General features: G+C 42.4%; 1 protein-coding gene across 6 annotated transcripts in view; it reads right to left on the reverse strand.

Annotated features, from left to right (window-relative positions):
• ARID5B (AT-rich interaction domain 5B) overlaps positions 1-27,294 on the reverse strand; it is a 120,484-nt gene that overhangs the window by 64,607 nt on the left and 28,583 nt on the right. For all 6 annotated transcript variants that reach the window (XM_054205286.1, XM_054205283.1, XM_054205285.1 and 3 more), the window contains one exon: positions 8,545-8,775. In XM_054205286.1, the coding sequence (XP_054061261.1) occupies positions 8,545-8,775 (231 nt within the window). The remainder of the gene's footprint in view (positions 1-8,544; positions 8,776-27,294) is intronic.

The raw sequence follows: 27,294 nt of genomic DNA on the forward strand, positions 1-27,294 counted from the left end.
ACATAATATCTCCCAAGGCATAATAACCACAAATGACTGCTTTAGTTAAGAACTAGCCAGAAGCAAAATAGATCCATGTAAAAGTAGCTTTAACCATAAATACCTCAACAATATTTTATGTCACTTTGTAAAAAAGTTAAAGGAGTCCCATAATAATTAACAACAAAAACTTCACGTTCTTTACTATTGTATGGTGGTTGTGAAAGGTTATTTCATAGTCCCGCAGCTGCCAATGCTGTAAATTATGCAGGCACCAAGAAGCATTAAGGAGAAATAATAGCAATTTAAACTAAGGCTGACGTAATTCATGATAAACAGTCATTGGAAAATATTACAATGTTGTCTTTTTTGAGTGGGTTTAATCAGAAGAATGTGACCATATTCTGACATAAACCACTTCTCTTTTCCATTGTACGGGTGCAGGAGTGGGGGCCCGTTCCCTGGCCACAAAGGTCCCCCTGCTCCCAGCCACTGCTGAGCCCCAGCACCTTGGGGACACTATTCGGGAGGCTGGGGACGCTGGTGGACCAAAAGGTCTCACAACACAAAGCTCAAGAATCTGGCCAGGCTCAGTGGTACAAGGGAGGCACCGAAACCAGGGGAACACTCAAACAAGGATGCTCTAGCGAAGGCATATTGTGAAAAAAAAAAAAAAAAAAAGCCCAAACAAAAAAAGATGGCTCCAGAAATGAGAACATTTATGATGGACATGGCTCACACTCATGATGAATGCAGCTTGCCTTACTGTTCGCTATGAAGACAAAAAGTGATTTTGATAGCTGAATCATAAAACTAGCCATCGAGTGGAAATCTTATATAGGAGGAATTAGTCATTTATATCTACAATCACTTAGTGAACGGACACCAATAAAACAGACGCATGTGTAACAGATGACAAAACCCGTGTGATAAGTTACATTTATCGGGCACAGAAGAACAGCTCACTCAATAACCCTTTGTTTGCTGGAACTACAAGTTAATTCTCTGCCAAACTCTGGCTGATACAAGATGTAAGCCCCACAATACCATCACATAATCACTCTTCAATTAAAAATCAAAAAGGAGAGATACAAGAAGCGCCAGACTGGCAGCAGGCACACCCAGGCTCTCGGCTCTGCCACGGGCGCTGGCAGGAGGGAGGACGTATCTCCCTCGCGTCCCGTCGGAGCCCCAAAGCTCCGTCTGCCCCAGCAGGGAGGCCGTACCCTCCCAAAGAAGTAAGGAGCCGTACCAGTTTCCCAAGCGCCCTGGCCACGGGAGCTGTGCCCTCGCAGAGGTGCCGTCCGGCCACCGTGAGCTTCTGGGCAGCTCCTCCGTACGGGGCAGGCGGCCACCGCCGTCCCCGGCTGAGGAGCGATGCCAAGGGGACGGAGGAAACAGGCAAAAGCAGTTTTTCAGGCAGCACCTGCCCCTCCACTCAGCATCTGCTGCCTTCCCAAAGGCAGCGGGAACCGGCAACCCCAATAAAATCAGCGATTCTGTAGATGTTCGCCAAAAAGGAGTTTTGCCTATAAAGCGAAAAATAATCTATCTTAATATTTATCCCAGTTACAGCCACGGTTGCTAGTGAAAATGTACCAAAAAAAAAAGAAAAAGTAGACGCTAACAGCATTTGTTTCTATTGAAGTTCTTGCAGACAGGGAGGTATTTTATCTTACTTTACCACACATTACTTATGTTCACTTAACAGCTTGCTGTTAACGTTGGGTGAGATTCTGCCCTTGGTTAACTGGTGAAAATCTTGAGTAACAGCCACTGAAGCGGATCGAGCTATTTTGGATTTACGCCACTAAGTAGAGACAGAATGTGACCCCTTATCAGTGCCTTTTTGCTTTGAGTATACAAATATTTTATGCATTTCAGTGAGTGACAGAATGCAAAACTTGCAAATATTTATTTTTAGATGTATGGGGAAAAAGCAATTAGAGCTAAAAATGTTAAGAATGAAGAAATCACTTAACAGAAGCAATTATGTTGGGCACATAAACAGCTCTGCCTTCAGACATTTTATTCAAACGCTGCAGAGCACACTAGAAAATATCAATTGTTTAAAAAAACTGCAAGTATTTTTTCACAACTGAAAAATCAATCATTATAAACAACATCTGGGGATCATTAATATCTTACTCTACAGTTGAATTAACAAAATAAAAGAGAAGTCTGACCAGAATCCAGAACATTTCCAGATTTGCTTTTTCAACCTAAAAGCTTATGTTTGCAGAGGTGGGGTGGGAGAGAAGAGGAAATGTACATTTATCTATATTGCGTATAGCACTATTATGCATTAATCATTACTTCCCCTTCAGCTATGTCCTGTTTTTGTTTTGAGAGAGTTAAAATTTGAAATATTTAGCTAAGCCACCCTGCCCAGGACCTTGGAAAAGATTTGCATATTTTTCAGACTGTTGGAGATGCCACCATAAAGCTCCATCTAAGGAGGTCCCACTATCCACGCTAATAAAAAGCCTCCACACCCCTCCTATTGCATTTCTAAATGTTTAAATCTTCTCATCTTAGCAGAGGAGCACTAACACCAACCCCACTCTAACATCACATTTGTGTTACAACAAAGAAGCCTGAAGCATTTCTCTGGAAACTTCAGGGTTTTCTAAATTTCACTGATGGAAATTATCCTGCAGGTAGCCGAAGGAGTCAACAGCAATAACACTGATATTTTACATCAGCGGAAAAACATTTAAAAACCACCCTTTCAGGCCTAAGCACAATTTTTATACTAGAGGTGGTTTAAAAAGAAAAGCCAACTTTAACTAACACAAATAAAGTCACCAACAGGAAAACTGTATTTCATTTAGACTGGAAACATTCTTTCTTCTTTCTTTTTTTTAAAGTCTCATTCCCTGCCAAGGTTTTGTTTTGTTATGTTTTTCCCCTAAACAACTGATTTTTATCTATGAGTCACAAACTTCTGTAAACTGAGACGTATAACAAAAGCAAAGGCCAAATTTCAGCTATACCAGCAGTAATGGTACCACTCCGTACCCTGAAGTCATCAGCTTTCATCCTACACATTTTTCCTGGCATATGACCTATCCCTAAGAAGTCCTGCCACGGCTTCCCTGGTCAAGGAGAAGATGGAAGGTGAGTCCTTCTGAAATTGTTGGCTCAGAAACCCCGGCGGCTGGGAGGACGGGTAAGTCATCCCTCACTCCTCACCACTCCCTGCCAGCCCTGCAAGTGAGAGAATCTGCTTTCTGCATTGTTTTACATGGAGATCCGAGTTGTTGAACATTTTGTGTTTTGTTTTGCTTTTAATGGAGATGATTTTTCCCAATGCAAGCAATATATTTTTAAGGTTTTTTGGGGGGGGAAGGGGAGAGGAGGGGAAGTGGGGCCTGCATTGCCCTTTACACATAATTTTTTTCAATGAGCAGTTTCCCCTCCGCATTGCTCATGTTATGGTAAAATGAAGAAGTTTCATTTTACAGAGAAAAAATGATATTAATACCACAGCAGGATGTAGTTCTCTCAGTTTTTGGTATGAAATGTTTTATAAAAATTGGCCCTTGCACACAAAAATAAAACTTTTAACCTTCTTTTGGGGGTGAACAAGTGTTTACAGTACCCCAGGGACCAAACAGCTTGTTTAATGGCATATTGGACCCAGCATGCTATAAAAATAATCCAGAATGCCTTAAAATTTACCGAATAGATTTTAAAAATTGAGAAGAAATAAAGGAATTCAGTTTTCTCTCACACTCCAGTTTATAGAAAAAAGCAACCCCATGTTCACAAAATGAATGCGAGACTCCTGGTTCATCTTTAGCAGGCAGGATTTATAATATTTATCTAGCAAAGCACCATGATTAATCCTTCTGTGCGAGATTTTCACCTGGCGAAGCTGATGGAGCTGTAGAAATCCACCATCACCCAAGCACCTGACCCTCCTGCTTCTGAGCTGTGCTGAGCCCCCAGGCCTGGAGAAGGTGGAGGTGACGCTGACAGACTCATCTCTGCGCTCCCTTGCTGTGGGGGCCCACGCGCATTTGGCAATGCAGCCCACAGCTGGGTTGGGAAAGGGTCCACACTCATCGATGCGCCCTGGAAGTCCCTCCAAGCGGCGGAGTAGGCGTGAGTCCAGTAGAAGGCCAAGTCACCTTCTTCGGACAAGGAAACGCAGAACGTGTGTGCGCTCCAGCAACACCTGCACACCCATTTCTGCCCAGGGACCCTCAGATACACCTTCTGGATGCTGCACAAGCAGCTTTGCCTCCTGTTAGATCTCTTCAGTCTATAATGAAAACTATTAGGATCCCTATTTTTTCATTCCTTCTCTCTTGCAGCATAGATGACCGCACAGCAAATGCCAGTAAATTATATACGTTTACAAAAGTTATTCAATAACAGTAACCCCAGAGGCTAATAAATGAAAAAGATTCTGAAAAAAGTCTTTACCAATGATCTCAAATTGAAGAGAAATGAATTGTTCAGCTGGTACATATTATTTTTTTATTTTAAGAGAGCAGGAGAATGAGGAAATAGGGGTTTGGTTTTTTCCACATGCCAATTAATAGCAGCAGTTAGATAAAGGAATGCGTAGGTGAACTCTAGTCTGGACAGAGAAATAAAAGGAGGGAACTGATCCCGTTTGCTCACATCCAGCTGGTCCCTCCCTTGGGCAGACATGGCCCGCGGGACCGTGGCAGGGACTCGGCTGCCACTGCTGCCCGGGTCCATCCCGAGGTCTCCCCCTGGCCCTCACTCAGTGCCCACCTGCAAACCTGCACGGGCCGGTGGCACCGCCAGGCAGGGCTCAAGCCTTTCTGCTTCAGTTTGACCGTGGACAACTCCACTCCAGCCTCCTGTGCACATTCAAAATCCCAGATTTCTTGTTCCTAACCACCAACACCAGCATTTCATTACCCACGTGGACTGTTTCACGCTGGTGAGGACCCCCCATTGCTTCTACTTCAGGAGGAAGAAGTACACAGTCTGACTGTGGTCATATCCATGAACTTTGGCTATCAAGCCATCCAAGCATGGCTTATGTCTTCTGCTTTCTGAAGAGAAGCAAGCTTTTGAGACTATCTGCATTCTGGAGGGGAACCCTCCAAGGCAGTTAGATTAACTAATCAGTAGTTATACCAACAAGAATGGGACCAGGAGGCTTCCCACTCACAGCAGTCTTTCCCCTTTAAACGCAGAGCAAGTCCTTCCCTGGGAGGCTGAAAAGAAATAGATGCCAATGTTTGAGGCTCTCCAGCTGCCCAGCCAATTCCTCAGCAGCCCACTTCTCCAGTGGCCTCCTTGATGGGATGCTGTGGCACACTGAACCGAGTTCGAGGAGAATCAGAAAAGGACTCTGCAAGGAAATCAGTCCTGAATATTCCTGCCGAAACCACCAGGGCACATGCCATACAGCAGTGGACAGGCAGGAGGGAGGCAGACACAGGTAGCCACAGCATCGGCAGCAGGTCCTGGCTGTGGCAGCCCACACCGAAGCCGGAGTGGAAGCTCACCACAGCCTAACATTTACAAAAGCCCTATGGAAATACAGAGGCCATCCGCATGGCACTGCCTGAAGCATCAAAGCATCTCTTCAGGAGCTGACAGACAGCATTTACATACCTCTTCTACTTAAAAAAGAAAAAAAATCCCACACCAAAATAACATTATTTATTGTCAACAAAACTTAACTTTTCTTCCTCATTTCCTGCTTTATTTAGTTTTTGTTAACCCCCATAGAATGGGGAAGAAAAGGGGGAGGATGAGAAGGAGTCAGAGCTGAACAAAACGTTTTTGTTAAAAATATATATAAAAAAAGTAGAGAGAATACTTCCTGGAAAAAACGTTTTTCTGTATTAAAACTGCCTAACAAGGACAACAGCTTACATGCTGCGGTGAATGGGGCTCTTTGTAAAGGTGTTCCTGGCGTCTCACTTGTGACACGCTCTATCTGTCGCACAGTACTCCAACACTCAGAGAACATGTAACACCTTCCCCAACAGCAACGTTTCTGAAGAAGACCTGGCATCCCTATCAGAAGCCAGCACTTCTCACATAAAGACATCAGTAGACCATATTTCCCAAATTTTGGACTCGCTCCAGAGTTTGGAAAATTTCAGGTGATGGGGAAATACACGTGTTCCTCTCTCGTTCTTCTGCACACTTCTTTCATTTGCAAGGTAAGGAATAGCCAAACCCTTCAAATTAAATGTGTCTGGATCTCCTTATAGACACCTTTTAAGAATTTTAGTCACATTTCTGTAATCTGGTCTCCCCTCAGATTTGACTGATAAATACCAGTGCCTTAGAGTAATCCATTTATCTACTGTACCACCCTGTCTCTGTTTAGCTTTAGCAGTCATCACTTTCCACATGTGACATCAATCTACATGATATCAATGTAAACTGTTTGTATAACGAAGTGTTGTACATTTTATTGTCCTGCTAGCGAAGAAAAGGATAAAATAGCACTTTGCCTGTTGCCTTCAACAAAGGTAGTATAATTGACACCATACATTTTGCAATACAGAAACGGAACCATACATTGGCCAGTTTTTTCTTCCTAACACAGCAGGGCTCGCAAATTTTACCACATCATTATTTTCATAAGAAATACTTTTAAAGAGTAGTATTTTTTTGTTTGTTTTATGGGCACTTAAAAAAATCTGCTTCTTACACCAAACTAAATTTTAAACACACATTATTAATTTCTATGGCTAAGATTTCTGTGGCTCTGGTTTGATAATGAGATAATTGCCTCGCAAAGGTCAAGAGAATGGCATAGTTAGCTTTCAGAGACTGAACAAAGCACTTGCTATGGTTCACTAAGCGTAGTTTCTGCATCACTCCACATCTCTGATTCATCTATTACTAATATTCCATGATACACTTACATTATGGATCCAACTATTTCAACAAACCTGCAATCAAGGAGTGACCCTGAATAAAATACTCCACAGAAAGCAGATGGTACGCTCATCAAACGCCTTCAAGCCTAAAATAACCTTTCCCATATAAGAAGGATAGTCAATTAAAACTGAACTTTATATTCTGAGCTGGAGGCTCAGAGTAAATAAAAATCAACATGATACTATTATGTTATTGGACCAAACTTCCAGGGCATTTCATTCATTTTTTCACCACCCCCACCCCCTAAAAGCAACCGACACTTTTATTCATAGTTCATTCAAAGCCTGTAACGTTTTATGTGAGTATGAGCAGACTTGACAGTTTGGGCCCGATCCTGCAAAAGCTTGACATCACAAAATTAGAGTATTCACAGCAGGAATGTGCTCCAGTAGCGACAGCGCATAAGAAGAATCTCTCCTACCTGTTGGGAGCTGATCGGTGCAGCAGCAGAGGAGCCGTCCTGCACCACCTCACAAAATGCCCCAATGCCACCAGTTGGGTTGGCGTTCCTCTGCCAACACAACAAGGGCTGGAATGGGCGCCAAGCTCAAAGCCAGCGTGCAAGAGAGAGGAAAAAGAGGGGAGATGATTCTCCCGTCACAGGCATTGTTGAACCCCTTCCCTCTCACTCCCATTATTATATGTTAAATGCATAATCAGAAATTCTCTAAGAGACCACAAGAACTTCCTCGCAGAGGTGCAGGGATCTCACACAGCAAAGGTGTGCCCACCGCTATGCGAGCAGACTTTGCTAGCATTAGCCGCAGCGCTCATCCATCTGGTTATGGGTAATAAAACTTAATTCTCACAGCACAGGTACACCGCTAAAGAAATTACACTGGACCCATTACTGGAGTTACCCTGCGTGTGTACACAACATGCGTTCTGCCACACATTCAGCAGCACATCCGCTGCCCTTGGGTTGATCAGACACACACACACAAAAAAAAGAAAGGTGTGAAATCACCTGGCAGCTATCAGGAGCTGAATTTTGCAGCCCTCTCTCCCAGCTGTAAGGGGCTGCATACTTCTCTGGAGCTGCAGAGTATTCTCTACACCCTTGGAATTAAGAGGTCACCTCCCAGAAGTGCCTCTGCACTTGTAAAATCAAGCTCCTAGCACTGGCAAAGCCCTCACTCAAAAAGCCCATGTTCCAGGAAGGCCAGAAACACCAGTTGTATCTGACTTTTGTCCAGGGCCCTGGGAGCACACGCGCAGTTGATATGGGCTCTGGAACAGCAATGGGACGCGCAGGGAGTCTCTCCTATTTTGCATTTGTTACCATATTGCACCAATAATGACTTTAAAAAAACCCAACTCGCTTTGTAAAGCTTCTGGAAAGACACAGGCTACAGGCAAATGGTTAAGTAGACAAATTTCAAATCCAGACAAGGGATCCCTTCACTCGTACTGAGTAACAGTGCTACACACCCTACCTGTGTAACATTATCGGCTGTGGTAAACTCAAGTTGCAATACCGAGATCACCAGTGGCAAGAAGCCTTCAGTCTCACAGAAGAGCGAGCATATTTGGTACTTAACATTTCAAACATAAACAGCATTGATTCACTTCAAAGGAATCACATCTTCCCCTTGGAAATCAGTGAACGTTTAAAAAGAAGAAAAACATCTTTACTTGTGAGAAAAAGAAAATAGCTGCAACATGACTTACCAAACTCATCACATATACTTTCATTTTCTATTAGAGTAGGATGATCAAATGTATCCCGACAATAGAAGATTTGGGGATTCTTGCTTGTTACTGCAATGCCTCCCAGGGCTAAAACAAACTGGTCTGTTAGTATTGAAGAAGGCTTGTCCTGAATGCGTTTTAACATGGAACGATATCGACAGTACTGTGGGTAGCTGAGAATTAGCAGGTTTGAATCTTCATCATCCTCACCTGGAAGAAAAAAAGAAAAGAAAAAAATACTCTTAGTACGTCAGAAAAATACAAAACAAGGGCTGTAACTCAAGCATCTCAGAAAACCCATGGCCCACTTGTTCAGTCTTTTCTCAAAACCTATCTTTTGTAGCACAGCGGTTTTTGAAAGGTAGGTCAAAAATAGAAATTTAAAAAAAGTTTACTGAAACAGTCTCTTTTCTGGCTTTCTGTTCACTTCTCCCATGCTTGCCCACAAGGACTCTACCTGCATGAGGAAGAGAACATCGCTCTGCAGAAGTTGGCCAACGGCCTGAATCAAAGTACTCTCCATACTTTGCCAACTTGGCTGCTTTGATAGAAATATTACCTGTCATTTTTACTCAGCTCTCTATACAGCCTTACTGTACTCATGTTTACACCAGCTAACGTCTTTTAAAAATAATAACATACAAGCCCCAGAGCATACAGCTATTAACTCTCCTTTGAAGTAGCTGATACTGGCAACTACCAAAGGGCCCCTGGGCCGGGGAGGTGGGCTGATCTCACCTGCTCACTGACGCTAAGCTACCCCAACAGGTACAAATAACTTTCTTCACGTTAACTGCAAATGCAGCAGGACTCAATAAAACACCTACAGAGCACAACGAGCAAATGAATTTCCAATTGTTAAAATGCGGGCTCAAAGTACAAAGCAATCTAGAGCTCCGACCTTTCCATTCCCCCAGATTTTAGATGATATTAGGCATCAAGGCGGCAGATTTTGAAATATCACTATCAAGTTTCATCATATGATAACCAGCAGGAAACCTAACAGCAAAAAAAACCCCAACCAGAGACGCAAACATGAGAAATTATTCATTTGTGGGTACGCAGCCAGTACTTAACAGCACTTCTTTTTATGCTCATTTATCTCCTCTGGTGGGGTAACTGAACGTGGCTTTGCCAATGAAGACAAAATAAGAGCATGCAGTTTACGTTTTCTGCTGTACTCTGATTACTGAATAACTCAGCTATTTCTTCTGTCAGAGACAAAAGGTCTACTATTTAATCCCATTACCAATACTGAAATCATCTTTCTTACCCTTAAAGTAAAAATCACTTCAGATATTGAAAGAAATGTCACATCAGTTCTCCCCAACTAAATACGATGGTGCAACTCATCTTGATTTGCGTGAGGCAATGGAAATGTTGACACATAAAAGGCTAAATTTTAAAAAGCCTCTGGAAGCAGATATATCACCTAGAATGTCATCATGGCAGATGAATGCAATGCTGCAAAAAAAATCAACCCAGCAGACGGACTTGGGAAGTAGTGTTTTTACAAGCACAGCTCCTGAAAGCCATTACTTTTAAAAACTCTGAACTTTCCCCGCTACCCTGACGTAGGTGGGGAGATCAAACAATTTGTGTAAAAAAGTAAGAGCAATACATTTTGGTAAACAGCATTGACATTACTTTTCTAAGAAAATAAAATTTATGGCCCTAAAACCTTTTTCAGTCAATCAGGATGTGGTCATGCTTGTCTTTGTTTTCAACAAGTAAGTATCCCATAAGCCGACACAACAGCACGATTGAGCCAATTGCTCCTGGGAATAAGGCGCTCGCTTCTTTATTAGGAAACTCTAAAAATCAGATCAGGAAAACTGTTCTAGGAATTAACAAGCACATGATCCGTCCTTTAGCTCCTTCGAGAGTTTCATACACGCCTGCCTGACAGTTATTACTACTTTATACCTTTGTGTAGATAGTGGTGAGCTGAATCTGTTGATCTGACAGCACTTTTCTTATGCCAGGATGTGGTCAGCTTTTTAAACAGGGTGTATATAAATGTATGTCCCGTGTGCCTTTGTAGTAAACCATTAGTTTCTAGACAAATGTGCTGTAAGTCCCTGCACAGAATTACACAAACTTTCTACCCCTGACAACTGACAGCTTAACTCAAACCCCTGGCATAAATTAAAATCAACTCATTTTTTACAGGATCACTTTTATACATCCTTGTGCAACTCCAGTGAGTACTTTATAATGCATTTGTTTCCTTTCTTTATTCACCCCAGGTTCAACAGATAAATCTAAGAATGAACAAACGCTGAATAAACTGAAGATTTGTTTAGTGAAAGACAAACAGAGTGTTCCTGGAACAAAGGCTTTTTTTCTCAACCACGCCCATGTGAGAAAATAGAAATCAAAGTAGACCAATCCCTAATAAAATGCAAGCCCAAAGAAGTATTTTTCTTCTAGCAAAATACAACACGTGCCATTTAATGGTGGGCTTAGTGTATATCGCTGAATATTTTTGATAAAAATGGTTAGAAAGAGTTCACTCTGAGAAGGATGAGAGAGCAAAACATAGATCACATTCCATTAAAATCAAGAAAAACAATGTAATTTCTAAAAACATTTAACTGAGATCCTAGAAAACCGAGATGCTGTATTTCTGAATCTCATTTTTGCTTCAACAGAGAGAACACAGTGAAAGATAATACCTACAGTAGGCTGTTTGTAAGGCTCAACCGAAATTACTCTAATCCCATGCTTATATCATAATTGTGTGTTTTAATAACCCCCTCCAATGTCCATTTTTCATCTACTTATATATTTCAGGGCTGAAAACAGAGAAACTGTAATTAGGAGGCAAGGTTCCACCCCTGCCTTCTGAGCGCTGCCTATATATGCATAGATGTAATCCAACAGTTCCCTTTGTGAGGGGTAAAGAGAGCTGGGATTTGGCACAGCCTGGCATTTATGTTGGATTACATGTTCTTCAAGTTGTCTTTGTAAGTAAGAGATGCATGAAATGCCAAACACAATGAATCTATGCAAGAACTGACTTTTCAAATCAGCACAACCATTTTTAATATGTAACGCAAGACAATTAAAAGCCCCCAAAGGAAAAAAAAGTAATAATAAAGCCTGCTAAAAGCACGAATTCCTAACAAATCCGTCTAGAGCCAGAACTATTTACAGAGAGAGCAGAGAAATACAAAACTATAACTCGCTTTTTGTTTGCTTGTTTCGGAAACATCAGCCTATAATGTTATTGCTAACCGCCATAATCTACTCTCAACATCAGTAAGCATTTTTTTTCTTTAAAAAGACCTTCACACCAGGATTTTATAGAGCTTGATGGAAAAACTATGCATGTTCCTTCCTGTACCTAATTACCTCAACTGCAAAAGCTGCCAAGTATTTTGCCCTTTAGTTCTTTTAATCGTATTAGTGCAAATGCATTCGGATGCCAACAGAAACAAACATTTAAAGATTTTTGCTTAAAAGATTCCAAATATGTACGAGGCTGGTGCTAGGAAAGCACACTCCACTTCTTCCCAGAAAGCACAGAGTTATTTCTGCAGAAGAAATATGAATTTGTGCCTCTTGTAAGACTAAATGTCTAGTTTCGACCCAATTTAAGTAAAATAATGTCAATATGAACTGCTCTCACAATGATTTATGCTACCTTCTGTTACTTTATTACATTAGACATTCCTTTCTCTAAGCTTTATACTTTTCGCCGTGCTCCTAGCAACCACATAAAGGCTGAGCACCAACTTTACGCGCCTGGCACCCTTCCAGGCTCAACTGTTATTGATAATTATATTGAAGTTTCAATTTAATTGCTACTCTGTTGTGACACAGAATATTTTTTGTAATTAGGCATTTCCCATTTTCTGTCCATTCATTTTTTGTATTACTGAAAATGATTTCCCCCCCTTCCCCCCAGAAAACATAAGCAGAACAATGATACAGATAAGAGTAGGTACATCTGTTACTATCATTACCAACACAGTAATGTGAAGGGAAGAAAAAAAAATTTAAGGGAAAAAAAATTGTGAATATAATTTCTCGGAAGGTAATTTTCTTTTCATTTTAAGTGCTCTTATTCTTCTTATAGTTACTCAATGATTTCCTGTTCTAATTACAAGACGTTATACAGAAAGTCGTTTTTAAAAAGGAAATGTACTAGAGCAGAAGGCTAAATAGCGTCACTCGCTTGCTATGGTTTGAAATTCCAAACTTCTGCATCTCTTTTATCAGTTCTCTGCTCCACCTTTATGCGATATATTCTACCACAAATCTACCATCTCTTCCGAAGCAGTTAACAAAAATGTATACATCAAAGAGGAAAACACACTAGCAGTTAAACTGCAGGCAAAAGAAAAAAAATAAATCATTTTTTTCCTCCTCACTGTAGCTGGTAAATTGGAGGCAAGCCAAGCCTAGGAGTGGAAAATATTAAAAAGTAAAAAAAAAAAAAAAAAAAAAAGGAAGAAGAAAGCTTGATTAAAAAGCGAGAGAAGAGATATTCAGTTCTAAATCTAAATGAATAAGCCACAAACTATTTCATAAAAACATACTGTGACGTAAATTACACATCAGTATTGCACTGTTGTGGTTATTTTGAGAAATGGCTTGTACTGTAAGTCAGCTGGTAAAACCCCACCCTTAATGATTTTGTAATTCTCCATACAGCAATCAACTGGAGCAGTCATGAAATTGCCAAGAAGGAAAACAGACAGAGCTGCAGAGAGTTTGTAATAAAAAGATAATGTACTTTTAACATAACAGAAGTAGAAGATTGGTTTTATTAACTAAAAAAACTACTTAAAAGGTCCCAGGCTTGCCATTTGTTTTGATAAATGTTAACACAGATCTTCATAAGATAAGCAATGGAAGTATCAAGGGAACCAGATAAAATGGGACAATGCTTTGGTGTGTGGGTAGCAAATTGAGCAAGGGAGTTATTTGGAATACAGAGCGAAAATGAAGGAAGCTGCAGGGCTCTGTCCGTCAGGCTCCTCTCCCACACGGTGCCATGGCTACTCTGCCTTCTTTCATTGCCCTCAGTTACTAAGGGGGCCTCCCCGAGGATACACGTATCATAATTAGTTTATCATTACTGGTATGCACGGCTTTGACCATATCATCAATATGTAGCAGACAGAGAGGTAATGGAGGATGCACCTGGACGTCCGGAGGGACTGGGGACAACGGCGAGGATTAGCTGTTCTCAATGAACACAGTCATGACTCCCAAGACGGGATGCTCATGACCGCTGCAGAGCAACGTTCAGGTGTCACTGCCCTCCCAAGACCGGTCCTCAGCAGCCCACTGCAGCACAGATGATGGGACTCGTTTCATCTAGTAATGCCATTTCAGTCCAAACAGTTGTGCAGATCCCGCTGTAGCCAGAGACATTGCCTTCCAACCAGATGTTTTGTAAGATATGGATCAACTCCCTCTCTGGAGCTACTATTCCCTCATCAATGACAACTAGCTTAGTCTAGGGGCTTAACTTGCAGATCAAACTAAGTGAGTGAAACAAATGTCATGTAAGTGACAATGCAGTCCATCCTACGCCAAAGCAATGGTCCAAATGCATGCTAAAAAATCCCCTTCCCGCAGACACACTCGCCATCAAGATAAAAAAGGCTGATCTCATATGTGAAAACAGACTTTGGCTCTTCCAGCTCTTACGGTAGGATCTAGTTTTCCTTCCCCTGTTCTACTCCTTTGGCAAGGACTTTCTGCAGTATGGGCAGGAGAACACAGGTGTAGAGGAGACGGAGATGTGCGTAGCTGACCTTTCAGACCAAGGACTGCAGGTCATACAGGCTCTGCACGTCTCAAAAGCTGCCTGTTCTAACATCCCAAGGGGAGACAGCACAGCTTTCCGCAGACAGAAATGAACTTACTACACAATTAAGTAAAAAACCTGAATCCCCCCCAAAAGTCAAAGAGCAACCGAAACAGCAGAACAATGAAAGAGTGACCACAAGGAGGAAGAAGAAACTGGGTCTTTATGACCTAAAAACCTTTAAGAACAATTTTGCAATGAAAACACCTTCACCATCCAGTCATAAGCTGCCAAATACCCCCAAATCATCATCTGGATAACTGCAGCTGGCCAAGAAGCAATGCCAATCATCACCTACTTCTCTGGGTCTTGCCTGTGAGAGAAAGGATGGCTCTCCCAATGAAATAACCTTCAGGGGAGGATTATGGATGGCTCCTTGCTTGACCACTTCACACACTGAATCCAGACACAAGGCTCAGAGCCCCAGTAGGATCCACGTCCCTTTGCACTAGGCTGCTGTAAGCTAGGAGCAGCGGCGGTGGAGTTCCAGTAGCCGCATCATCGTCACGAAACTACTTCTGCATGCTCTAGCACACCAGTCCATGCTCTCTCCAGTCATTAGGGAAGACTTACCAAAATGGCTCTTCCTGCCCAGCTTGCCTTTTCATTCCCATGGTCTTTGTTCACTCCAGTAACACCACTTGGTGTGCCTTGGCTGGCTAATTAATCACGAGACCTAAAAATACTAATCTAAGAATCATATTTCTCTCACAGATAAATGCAAATACAGTAATAATTTAACCCCATGAGATGGGACAGGAAATCTGTGGGTTTGAGTTTAATAAATTTGGGTAAATTACTGCCACAACAGGGATACCGCTTTGTTGGCAGGACCCATGCTACTCATCCTTGCTTCGAGAAGCCCCCTCTATTTGAATGCTAATGCAATCAAGAACAAAGGCAACGTGTTGCAGGATACGGAACACAGTGATTACATTTATGTTTACCAGATAATGATGATGTTAACAAGTTGCCTGTAATTCTTACATGGACGTTTGCCTGCCTGATATTGCTTTCAAATTGATCAAAAGTCAAAAGCCATTTCTGCCAATACACAGAATAAAATGCACAGCCCTTCTGCATGTATCAGGTATTTCTTCCTTTGCAAGGAAGAGACAGAGCTAATTCTCAGAATTCCGTGCCACTTCCTCAGCCCTCCGTTTTCTGTCACAGCACCAGCAGAGCATCAGCCATTCAGAGAATTCCTACGATTAGTTTAACATTTGAAAGAAAGAGAGTACTCACAAATCTGCTGGAGATTGAAACTACTGTTCAACCCAACAGCAATACAGTCATTAAAAAAAAAAAAAAAGAAAAAAGACAGCACCATCTAATGCGTACTTAAAGCACATGGCTGAAGAACATTTTACAGTTGGTGATTTGGATCTGAGTTGTTCTAGTCCTACTTAACGGGGACGGAACAGAGTATATTGAACGATGACTGACAGTATGTCCATATAATCAAATCTTCCATAATATTTCTCATTAAATCACTTTGAATTTGAATCATAAATCCAATTTTTGAAGAAGACGAAAGGAATTTAATACCGAAAAAGTTTCCAACCAGGCATTCAACATCCTTTTTCAGACCCTAATCCAATATTCAGCTCCTCATAACTGCAGCTCCTACCCTGCGCTCCCAGGATCCTCCTGCGCCTTAGGAAGCAGGTTTATGAGGTGTTTCTAGACTCGAAAGAAGAGTGACTGACAATCGTCATTTCCAGCTTTTATATAACCCTTCCATCCACAGGCCTCAAACTGCTTTATGGAGATGAGTAAAAATTATTATCCCCATTACACAGAGAGAGAAACTGAGACAGAGAGAGCTTAAAGGATTTATTCTACAGCATCAAGCAACTTAAGAGAGCAAGGGAGAGAGCAAACAGGCCAGGCAGAAATCCTTGTCGAGGGGATTTCTGGGTAAGTCAGAGTTTCCTAAGTTTCCTCAAGAGGGAAGGCAGCCGTCTCCGGCCACCCCAGCCTGCCTGCCTGCCTGCCTCCACCAGAGATGGGGGACGGACCAGGCGGGGGCTCTGTGTTGAGGCTTCTCTCCTACCTCAACCATTTTCCCTGTCCCCCACAATCCCAGTCATTTCCTTCATTTTGTTTAGCTGCTGCGCGTCTGGGATTATCTTCCCCCTCCATGGAGGGTTTGCAAAGCACTGGTTCGCTCTCCCACCGTACCGCAGGTGACTGCCGCAACGGTAGTTGTAGGAGCAGGAGAAAAGCAAGCTGACGCTGGGGATGCGGCCAAGTTCAGAGTTGGGCTATGAAACTGTCTCCTTGCCTCCCAAAATTTCCTTCTCCCCTTACTCCTCATGTCACAGGCACAGGCCAGCCCATGCCCCAACAGCCATGTATGCCTACAGAAAACCACTCCGATATAAAAGGTTTTTAAACTGCCCTATTAGCTTTCTAAAGCAGATGGAGATGGGGGGAAGGGGGAGATTGACTGTAGAAGGGAGCACATGCTGCCTGTCCTCTTGAATGTTCTGGGTCATGTGGACCATTCAGGTTGAATGTGCATCAGCTTTAAAACAAGTATTTATCCTGGTTGTCGTGGTTACTGATAAGCAGCTTCAATTCTGCTGATAACAAAAAGAAGAAAGAATTAAAAAGGGGAGGGGGGCTGAAAACATAATTTGGTAATATGACGAAGCCAAGAAGAGGAATTAAATCACATTAAACAAGCCAATTGTACTGTAAATGGCTCTGCCTCTGTATTTGCTTTTAAATCATCTAAGGCTCTAACATGGCAGCTGCTTCAGTTTTAACAAACAAACAGTAAAAATCCCTTTTAATAACGAAAGGAAATAATGATATACTTTGCTTTAGCTGAATTCAAACATAATTTAATTTTTCCTGAGGTGAGATTTGCACAGGGAACAATCAGATAATAAGTGTTATCATTCTCATAGACAAAACCGAACCAGCACTTTGCAATTCAAAGTGCTATTTAATGCACCATTTTCAGCAATCTCTGAACACCATCCAACATACCACTGAACTACGCTTCAGTACTTACACATAAAGCCTGATCCTGCAAATACTTGAGCTACAAACACAAGTACTTCCAGGGCTGCTGTGGCTGAAGTTACACATTCCCTAAAGCGCCTTCACGAGGGGCATCACATCCAGTAACTTATCCTACGCCACGTCCTCATCATCTTTATTATTATTACTATTACTGTGATTATGTGTCTTGCACAGAGAAAATACGGGCGAATGAAAAACTCTGCTCTCGCAGAGAAACACGCAACTAGAGCCACTGGCAAGAGAAGGGCACGCATTTTTACAGTGATGACCATTAGCCGCTGGAACGAGCTCAAGGACATAACAGGTTCCCCAATCCAGGGCTCAAGACTGAATATTTTTTTCCTGAAGATACTTTCCGGTCTGACGAGTTTTAAACGCGTGGTCTGTTACTTGCCCTCTGTGTTGAAGAGGTCCACGACAAATCCATATTTGCTTGGGAAAATTTTAAGGCATGAAAAACTGGGAAAAAAAAACGGAAAGCCCCTGAGAGTTAAACTGAGTTACTGGGCTTAATATCAGAGTAACCAGGTCTCCTCTCGTCTCCTCTCTCTTTCCCCTCTGCACACCGTTCAAACACGAACGAGAGAAGCACGCGCAGCCCTACTTATAAGGGACTGTTGCACCACCTCTTCCACCCGGCAGAATCAACCGCCTTCATTTTCCATTGCCCCCAAAAGTATGAGTCAAAAGCCTTTTCTTGGTGTTTCACACGCGGCCCTTTCACTATCGTTCTGAAAATTCGGAGGAACTGCGCCCTCCTCGAAATAGCAACGGCAGAAGCTGCCGGTCCCGGAGCTGTGACACGGGGTGGAGGGTGGAAATGGTCCAATGATTTAAACAGTCGGGCTCCGCTTTTGACATTTATGCCCTCTTTGAAACCCTTAATGAAGTAACAACCCCATTAATTCTTGCAGGGTATTTAGCAGACATAAAACCTGCATTATCTACTATTTACAATTTACTACACACAAGCAGTATCTGGCTCCGTATAAAAATAACAAGCTCACTGTAACCCTCCGCTCCCTAACCATACTGCTGATTTCTTTGACACATGGAGAAGTGAGAATAATTACATTTTACTGAGTGCGTCTCATTACACTGATTTAAGTAAGATTTCCAAAGCTGCAAAAATATGCTTTTCTATTTCATTTGTTTCTAGCAATTCACTCTGAAGATGGTTAGTAAAACCTTCAGAAATCATCACCAATATGGACAAAAATTGTACCCTTCTCATGTGGACATTTGACAGAGGGATAATAGGGTCTAGAAACACCACAGTCAGACGTTTCTTTTCTATTTAATGTTTCCTTCTGTGCCAAACATAATATAACAGACAAGTGTTAGAGAGACATGCGGGGGGAGCCTGAATAGAGAGCTTTAAAAAGGGTCCTTAATAGAGAAGCTGTATGCTTAGTCTTCAACAACATTCAATGGCAATTTATTTGCAGCCATTTTCTCACGTAACCTTTCACACGGGAGCAGGTAAGATAGAGCACAAGACAATTTGTCAACTGCCAGATATGAACAAAAGAAACCATTTTTAATAAGCTTCAGCGGACCCTTGTATTTGTTTTGCAACATGTTAATAACTTTTTTGGAAGCCAATCAAAGACAAGAAGAGAAAAAGAAGTCAAGCTGGGAAACAAAAACCACAGTTGAAGAATTTTACAGATAAACTTGTGTTATCATCTGCAGTGTAATAACGCTTAAATCCAGGAGTGGCACAGAATTAGAATTAGCATGATGCCATTTCTTATTAAAAAAATAAACTGCCATTGCAAAATTGCTAACGCCACATATTTTTTCCCCAAGAATTTGATGTCCTTTATCTCATCCCAATGTAGTACATGCCTGTTCTGCAATACAACCTTACTCTGGATGCCCTCCTTCCCGGTGACGAGGGGAAACTCAACATGAGGATTACCACGAGGAAAGGCCAGTTGGGAGTTGCCAAACTCCAGGCCACCGACCCAACGCCCCCACACCACGCTCCCCCAGCTACTCGGGGAGTCTCACCTCCTAACTGAACTTCTCATGTTGCACCAAATAAACCCCAAATTGTTGCTTTAAAAACCAAACCAATGTCGCTTCAATAGCTGTTACAGGTACACGAGTAAGTCTGTGGTTGCTCATTTAATCCAACTCTGCATCACAACAAAGTCGACTCAAGCTGAAGAGGAGTGTTAGGAAGAAGGCGTAAAGGAAAAGAGAGCTAAGGTACTCCCCTGTCTAGGATACGAGGACCAAAAACTGAGTGATATGCAGGACAAGACGAAGAAAACAACTGTGCTGAAGTTCAGCAATGCCAGAGCCTTCCTGCGTGACCATCATTAGATCTTTCTGCGGCACAACCTCATTTCTGTGGAAAAGGAATTAGTTGCAGGCATGTGAGAGCTTGTGGGCCGGTCGCTCCTGATCCCTTCCCCTTCCTGCGGGCACACGAGGAGGTGCAGAGATTCCTGAAAATATTATCTACCGGTACCTGTGCCAGAAAGGTTTCCGCATGGCTAAGGTTCAATCGTTGGACCAAATGCTCCTAAGAGCCCTCAGTTCCATTTTTAAGGGAAGCGTCTTCTGGTACTGAAGAAAGGTCAGAGTGCCCAAGTGGGGAAGCATCAAAATCCCAGCAACATACGCTGAAAAATCTGATGAAGTGTTAAGCAATTTCATTAACGTTATTAAAACGTAGAAAATTCCCTTGGAAAATTTCACACAGGCTTTCCCGTCTTGTTGCACATTACTCATGGCCTGAGAGACGCGTGAGGAGCAAACGGAGAGAAATAAAGCTTCTCTCCAGTCAATTTGGGCTGAGTCCTAGTCTCACTGGTAGAAAGACCAGCCTTGTGGGCTTCAGTGAGAACAGGGCTGGGTCCTTTGAACTAGATTATTATGGCATCCGTAAGAGAGGTACAAAAGTATATGGTGAGAGAAGATGCACTGGAGAACAAAAGGAGCTGCTGGTCAGATGACAACCCTCCTCGTTACAAAGATGAAAAGACTCCCAGACTTCAGCAGACCTGCAGAGTTTACTACCCTATCCCCAAAATTAGACTTTGCCTTCTAAGGACTTTGCTGAGGAGCCTGTTACCTGGTGAAGGGAAAGAATATAAGCATTTGCTCTTCAACAAAGAGGAATGGCCTTTTGAATAAGAAAGCGCTCCCTGCGATGGGAATCTACCAGCCCAGCCCCACGCTCCTGAGAACCCTGAGAACTAATCCAGGATTTCTCTTCCTCTTCTGCAGGACCAGGAAACAATTCCTGGAGAAGAGGAGAAGCCGTGCTACCTGAATTATCTGAAAAGGCCTCAGGTGGAGGCAGGGTGAGAAAGGATTTCAGGACAAGTTATGCCTATGAGCTGCGGAGAACAAGCGAGTATCCTCCCACTCTTTTCTCTAGGCAGACTCTCTTTCCAAGTTTTCAGCGAGAGCGTCAGTTTCCAGTGAATCTGCCCAGGAAGGGCCCGGCAGAGCGCTGCCAATCTTCCAGAAAACACCAGGCGGCTTGTGCTCCGCTCCCGATGGGCTTCAGTCCGACACCCAGCAGAGAGGAAGGCTCCCAAGCAGAAAACAATCCTAACACACTATCTACTAGTCTGGAGCGTGCTCTAATAATAGATAGCACTGTCTATTTCAAAGCACTTAATGGACGCTAATTAGTCCTCAGGGCATTCCTATGAGGCAGGTAGATAGATAAGTATTATTTCCCCTGTTTTACATATGAAATAACCTCGTCAGAGATGTTCTGACTTGCTTAAGGCCACCGAATGAGTCACTAAGCTCCGCTCTCAGCAGGTCCTGGCTCCCAGACCTGTGCTCAGACCTCTCAGCCATAGCTCTTTCACAAGTGCAAAATCTTCATTTCAAACGAGGAGGGAGAGAGGAAAGAAGATCAAGGAGGGGTGATAACACTGGGAAAAAATACTCTCTGGGAAAGGAGCTTCCAGAAGAACGACAAAACAGACCCTTGTATCTACTGAAGGCTAGATACCAAATCTAGGACAAGGAGAGAGATGAAAAACATTCTAAGAGGTTTTGTTATATATTCTCTTCAGGCAGTCACAGCTACTTATTGTGATTTGTAACCACCACTAACGTCAGTTAAATAGTTTTAGACTCCTACTTTCTAGCACGGCCACGAGTGCTAAAAATGTGTGTGGGCAGCAGGCAGCAGTCCTGGGCGCACAAAATATATATGCTCGGAACGTACAGGTGAGTTACGTGTCCACACCCACAAAGTCATGCTGAGGTGTTGATCCACCTTTGTGACTTTAGATACCACGCTGCCCAGGTAGGCGGGAACACATCAACGATGGATTTTACCTCTTCGGGAAAGAGCAGCAAATGGGTTCAGCCACTGTTCGCGAACAGCCAGAACTCACGAGACACCAGATATTAAATGGCACACGCTTCCTCGAACCAACGGTATTCTGCATCTCCCGCTACTACTCCTCTCGACTAGCACAGAGCTGGGCAAATCGCACCCTGAGCTTTTAAGGCTCCAGATCTAACACGTTTTTCACATTCCTGACCTTGCCTCTCAGTGCCACCTTCCCCTTCAGCCTGCAGCCCCCCATGCCACAGACTCCCCGCGACCATGTCACGTCCCCGTGGCTCCCGGCGCATCCTTGCCCCAACACGCACAGGATCCACCTGGAGACGAGTGAGTAACAGTACTGACCACATGAGTCCCACGTTTCTTATTCCAGACACCCTCGTCAGTGCATTTCTGACTCTCAATTACAGAACTAAGTGAACCAGGGTCCTTGAAAAAGTGAATGCAGTATGCTGGTCCCCCAGAACATTCACTAGTTGTTCGTGCTAAAAATAATCTTCATTTTTGCTTCTACAGGATTCAAGGCCTAATCTCCAGCAACTACAGGCAACGCAAAACATTACTTATTTTTCACAGGGAAAAAATTATTTATGCAGTGCATTATCAATCTCAAATGGTGATATTTAAGCACAAGTCTGATGAACTATATGCAGCATAATGCAGCTGCTTTGCATTTTGATTCCTTTATTTATAGACCACGGCAAATTAATAACTCAAAAATGTTGTTTCAGGCAAAGTAATGGACACACAATAAAACTATTCATTTCCTCAAAGGTCACTCTAGGAGAAGCATACATTGTTTAGAAGCCTACCAACAATGCTATTGTTCCAAAGAAAAGTGAAAATATATAATAAGCAGTTAGTGCCTATATCTGCATTGGAGACCCTGGGCTAATTTAAAGTGCAATCTTAAGGCAATCAATCATACTCTAAAATTACTTCATTTTCCAAACTGTTTACACTTTTTAAGTTACAAATCCACTTTCTGCTATTTCAGCTCACGATTTACAGCTACAGATTTAGACCGGCCTTGGCTTGCTGCCAAACGCTAGTCATGAGGGAGCTAATGATCTGAACAGATCAGTGTTTTATAATGGAGAAAAGCGCATGTAAATTTCCAGCATGTCTGCAAGTAATCAAGGCATGCTGACTATAAATGAGGCGGCCTCACATTTATTTTAGGAGAAATATCTTAAAGCCCCACTTTTTATCCGGGCCAACAACAACAATAAAAAAAAATTACAAAAAAAATTCTCCTTTTCAAAAGGTACTCCAAGATTATTCCAAAGGATTCTAAATGAAACTGCTCGGCAAACAATACGTTAAAGAACAGTACAATAGCTAATTTCCTTCAGTGTTTCTATCTCAACCAGATCATATCCTTATCATGGCAAGCTGGAACATTAAACTCTCTAGTTCATGGAATCAAAACACAAGAGTGCTTCATATTACATTATAGAAAAATGAGCCATTCCCTACAAACAAGGTCAGATTTCTGGAATGCCAAAGGTCTACATTTCAACAGAGCTGGGAGGAGGGGAAGCTTTGCCCACTCTGCTCTCTAAAAAGCAGTGGGAAACTAGACCAGCAATTTAAATTTGTTTTAATAGCCAAAATGGTAGAAGGAGAGCAAGAAGTCTCTTGGGAGATGATACTTAAATTAAGTATGATCTTTATTGTTTCATTACAGTGGCATAGCCAAATAATGACTTTGTGTAACTGTAAAAATAATGCCGGATCCTCATTTTCTAGCGGAAATAATTACTCTATTCTATCATATTCTGCTTACCATCAACCTACACCCCTCCTCCCCATGCAGGCACTGGGTTGTGGAAGGTTTGGGGCTGGACCGAAAAAAGTTTCAGATTTTTTTCTTGTATCTAAAGGCTATACCAAGGAGGCATATTCTGACATAAAAGTGGCTTTAAGAATGGAGCTATAAATATTCTTGTGTCGTACTTCATGAAATTCAATCCATCATGATGGATATTTCTGTTATAACATTATTACACGCCTAAACTCAATTGTATAATTGGATAGGGCCAGAAACAATAAGCTGGCATTGCTTTGTTACAGCATACTACAGCTTTAAAATACCTGTAATCATAAATCAACATACTTATTTGAAGTTCTGTCATGAAGCAGAACAGAAAAAGAAAAATTAGAATAAACTAGCTGGTAAAGAATCCCATTTTACTATCTCTAGAAACTGGAAGTTTTTACCGGTTTTGAGTCTCACCACCACTACAACTGGGATAGTATTTCTCCTTTCTAGGTTGCCTTGAAAGGCACCTCCTCCAGAAAATTTTGCTCCTTTACGGCTTTCCAACACAACCGGCAGAGCTGCACTGAGGAATCCCGCTATTCCGTAGTAAGATGGATGCGACTGCATTGCAGCCGTTGGGACTAGGGTAACGGGGATCCGGGGCTGGAAGAGACAAAGCGATGTGAGCCCCTCGCAGCCAGCCGAACGCCTGGTGGGCCACAGGTTCAGGGGCTGAGTATCGGCCACCGCTGTCGGTCATGCTGGAAGTCCTGGAGGGAGACAGCTGAAGCCCCTCCTTGCTGTGGAAGCAGTCAACTGAGCACTTTTTATCCCAGCTTGTGAAATATTTTCCTACTTATCCGCACAAAATAATTTACTAACTCCTCCCTGACCTTTCTGCACTTCTTACCTCACCACGGCCGGAATCAAAAGTAACCGACCTTTTCGTGCTCCTTTTCCACCCCCAGGACCTATAAGCGAGAGCCAGGGGGCAGCTTTGATGGACAGCCCCTGGATTTGGGGAGAGTTTGCTGCCTACTGGTTTATTTCTAATTATTGCTAAGCAACTTGTGCGGGGAGCTGGCCCTCGGGAGACCATCGCCCAGCTGAGGCAGAGGACCGAGCAGAGGTGAGCAGATGTGCCCGCCAGTGCCTCCCCCCAGCGTATGAAGCACCATGGAGTGCTTTGGGATAGGCCGTTTCATGTTCCTGTAAGAGGCAAAAGCACTGACGGTGGCGGAGGCGTTTCCTCCCTCACCTAGAGTTCCGTAACAGTTCCCCAAACCTCATCCCCATCTACCTTCCAGCCGTGCAGAGCTTCATGCTCACTGCAGGCACCGGGCTACAGCACGGCTGAAGTTAATACTAAAACATGGATTCCTCCTACAGCTTCACTGAAAAAAAACCATTGCATTCACCAGGATGGAAATCTCCAAGAACCTTCTCATTCTGTTTTTCTTGCTGCTATTACAGGTGTTTTTTTTAAATCTCTTTTACTCCCCACTTTTTCTTTTGGTCTTTGTAGGTCTCAAACAAAATATTTTATTTCTTCTGATACTTTTGGCCAAGTGCTTTATGATTATTAGAGCAAAGCAACACATACAGTTGTGTATAAACGCACAAGCACACATACATATACTCGCAGTTTCATTATAGATAATTATAGGTATATTCATACACAATAAAAGATACAATTACTGTAAAATGATTATAAACCTTACTTTCTCAAATTCACAACTTTTACTCTCACACGCTCTGACATCATAAATTGGAGAAGTAGCCGAAAATAGGTAAGACTTGAATTTCTCTGGTCAAAGAATAAGAGAAAGAAAACCCCCTTCTCTTTCAATATATCTAAATAAGCAAAAAAATGGGGAACAAACAGATTTAGAGTGGAAGAGGCAAGTCCACTAAAGCTCAGAAAAAAATACTAAAAGATAAAACCAAGTATAAATTAAAAGAGGAGATATAAATAGGTGATGTGAACAACTCTTGAGAACAAAAAAAGCATTTGATATCATCAGAGTTGGTGTCACAGGGTGGCTATTAACCGGCATAAACATTCATTTTCAGTCCCACTGAGTCACCCAGAAAAGCTGGCTCTCGAATAATGAGGCTGATGGAGTCTGAGATCCAGTTCTACTTTTCTTTACTCCAACTTGGAACTCTTGCACAATTATGATACAGAACGTCAGGGTACGATAAACAGAACTGAAAAAGGGAAAGAAAACAATTTTTTCCCCTACAAGTCAGGTTCAGTGCTTTTGCCTATTAAAGTAACCAAATATGTTTCTCTCTGAAATCAAAGCCAACAGGCAGCATGCCAGGCACAGTTAACAGATAAATCAATGTTCCCGAAGGGCGGGCTTTTTTGTTTTGGGGGGTTTCTGCCTGACAACAATCTTGCAGCAAGCAAACAGAACACCCACCGCACATCTTGTCAATCTACTCACATGAAATGGGGAAGGAAACGTGAATACTTTTGAAGATCTAGGCACTGTTTGGAAAAACTTCGTGTTCTAACCTCCCTGTCAAAGGTCATGGTTTTCATAACTATGAAGTCTGCAGATATTGTAAAGCCCACTACATATAATGTGTAATTGCAGTTAATTTATCACTAAGGTCATTGTATACTAGCTGGGAATTTGTAAACAAGAATGAATCACAGGTTTCATTTTTGTGTCCCTTTCAAACTGGAAGACCTAACAGTTTCCTGTTCCAACATACGAAATAGTATTGCTTCTATAAACCTACTCGGGTCTCCTTGCCAGCAGTTTCCATTTAATTAAACTGACAGCAAAACAGGGCCCTTGCTAATGTGATCCAGACCAGTTTGCCTTCAATGTAAATTCTCAGGCATGAAATTACAGCTGAAACAGACACAATAATCCCTCTATAACTTAGTCATAAGTTTAATCTATACTAAAATAACATTTTCTTTGTCTATACTGCAGTCCATTTTAGAATTCAGTGATCTTTTCTTCTTTTCCCAGCTGAAGTTCAGGGAATTATTCAACTTCCATTCATCTTACAGTCAATTCAGAATTTTCTTCTTGCCTGTAATTTATACATTCATTGTTGGTTTCTAGGTCATGGGTAGCAAAATAATCTCGCATGTGAGAAACCAGATTCGGGACCTACTTCAAACTTTCACTTTCTGGAAACGAAATAGGCTGGTAGCGCTATAAAACTAGTTCACAGCTGCTTAAAGCAATCGAACTTGCCTAAACCAACAGCCTGATCTTTCACACCGGTCCTCGGGTCAACTAGCTGTAAAAAAGAAAACTGATGAGATTTGTAGGTACCTTCAACAAAATGAAGGTGGGGCTGGGAGTTTGTTTAATGACCTGTAACATTTCACTCTAGTGTAGAAATTCTCACCAGTACGCAACCGATGCACAAATTCCTACAATGCCCAGGAAGAACAGAATATGCAAAAGAATAGTTACTTATTGGGCAGTAACCACCATGTTCATGATAGGCAACTCAATAAATTGCAGGGTGCATTTATGCCCGACATTAAGCGAGATGGGAATTTCTGAGAGATGCATTTTGTTCCTGGCCCGGGGGCTGCCGCCTCCTGCAGCAGCACCAGGACGAGCCTGGGGACGCTACAGCCCCCCTGCAATTCAAGCCTGTGATATCAGAGGGCTTTGAAAAACAGGGAGGGACGGTATCTAGAGCATAAAATCCGGAAAGGTCACAATTAGTAGGGGAAGGGCAAATAACCAAACTTTCCTTACTCAAGCCAGTGTGCGCCACAGCGGG

This window comes from Rissa tridactyla, chromosome 6 (assembly GCF_028500815.1).
Source record: "Rissa tridactyla isolate bRisTri1 chromosome 6, bRisTri1.patW.cur.20221130, whole genome shotgun sequence".
Classification (NCBI taxonomy): Eukaryota; Metazoa; Chordata; class Aves; order Charadriiformes; family Laridae; genus Rissa; species Rissa tridactyla.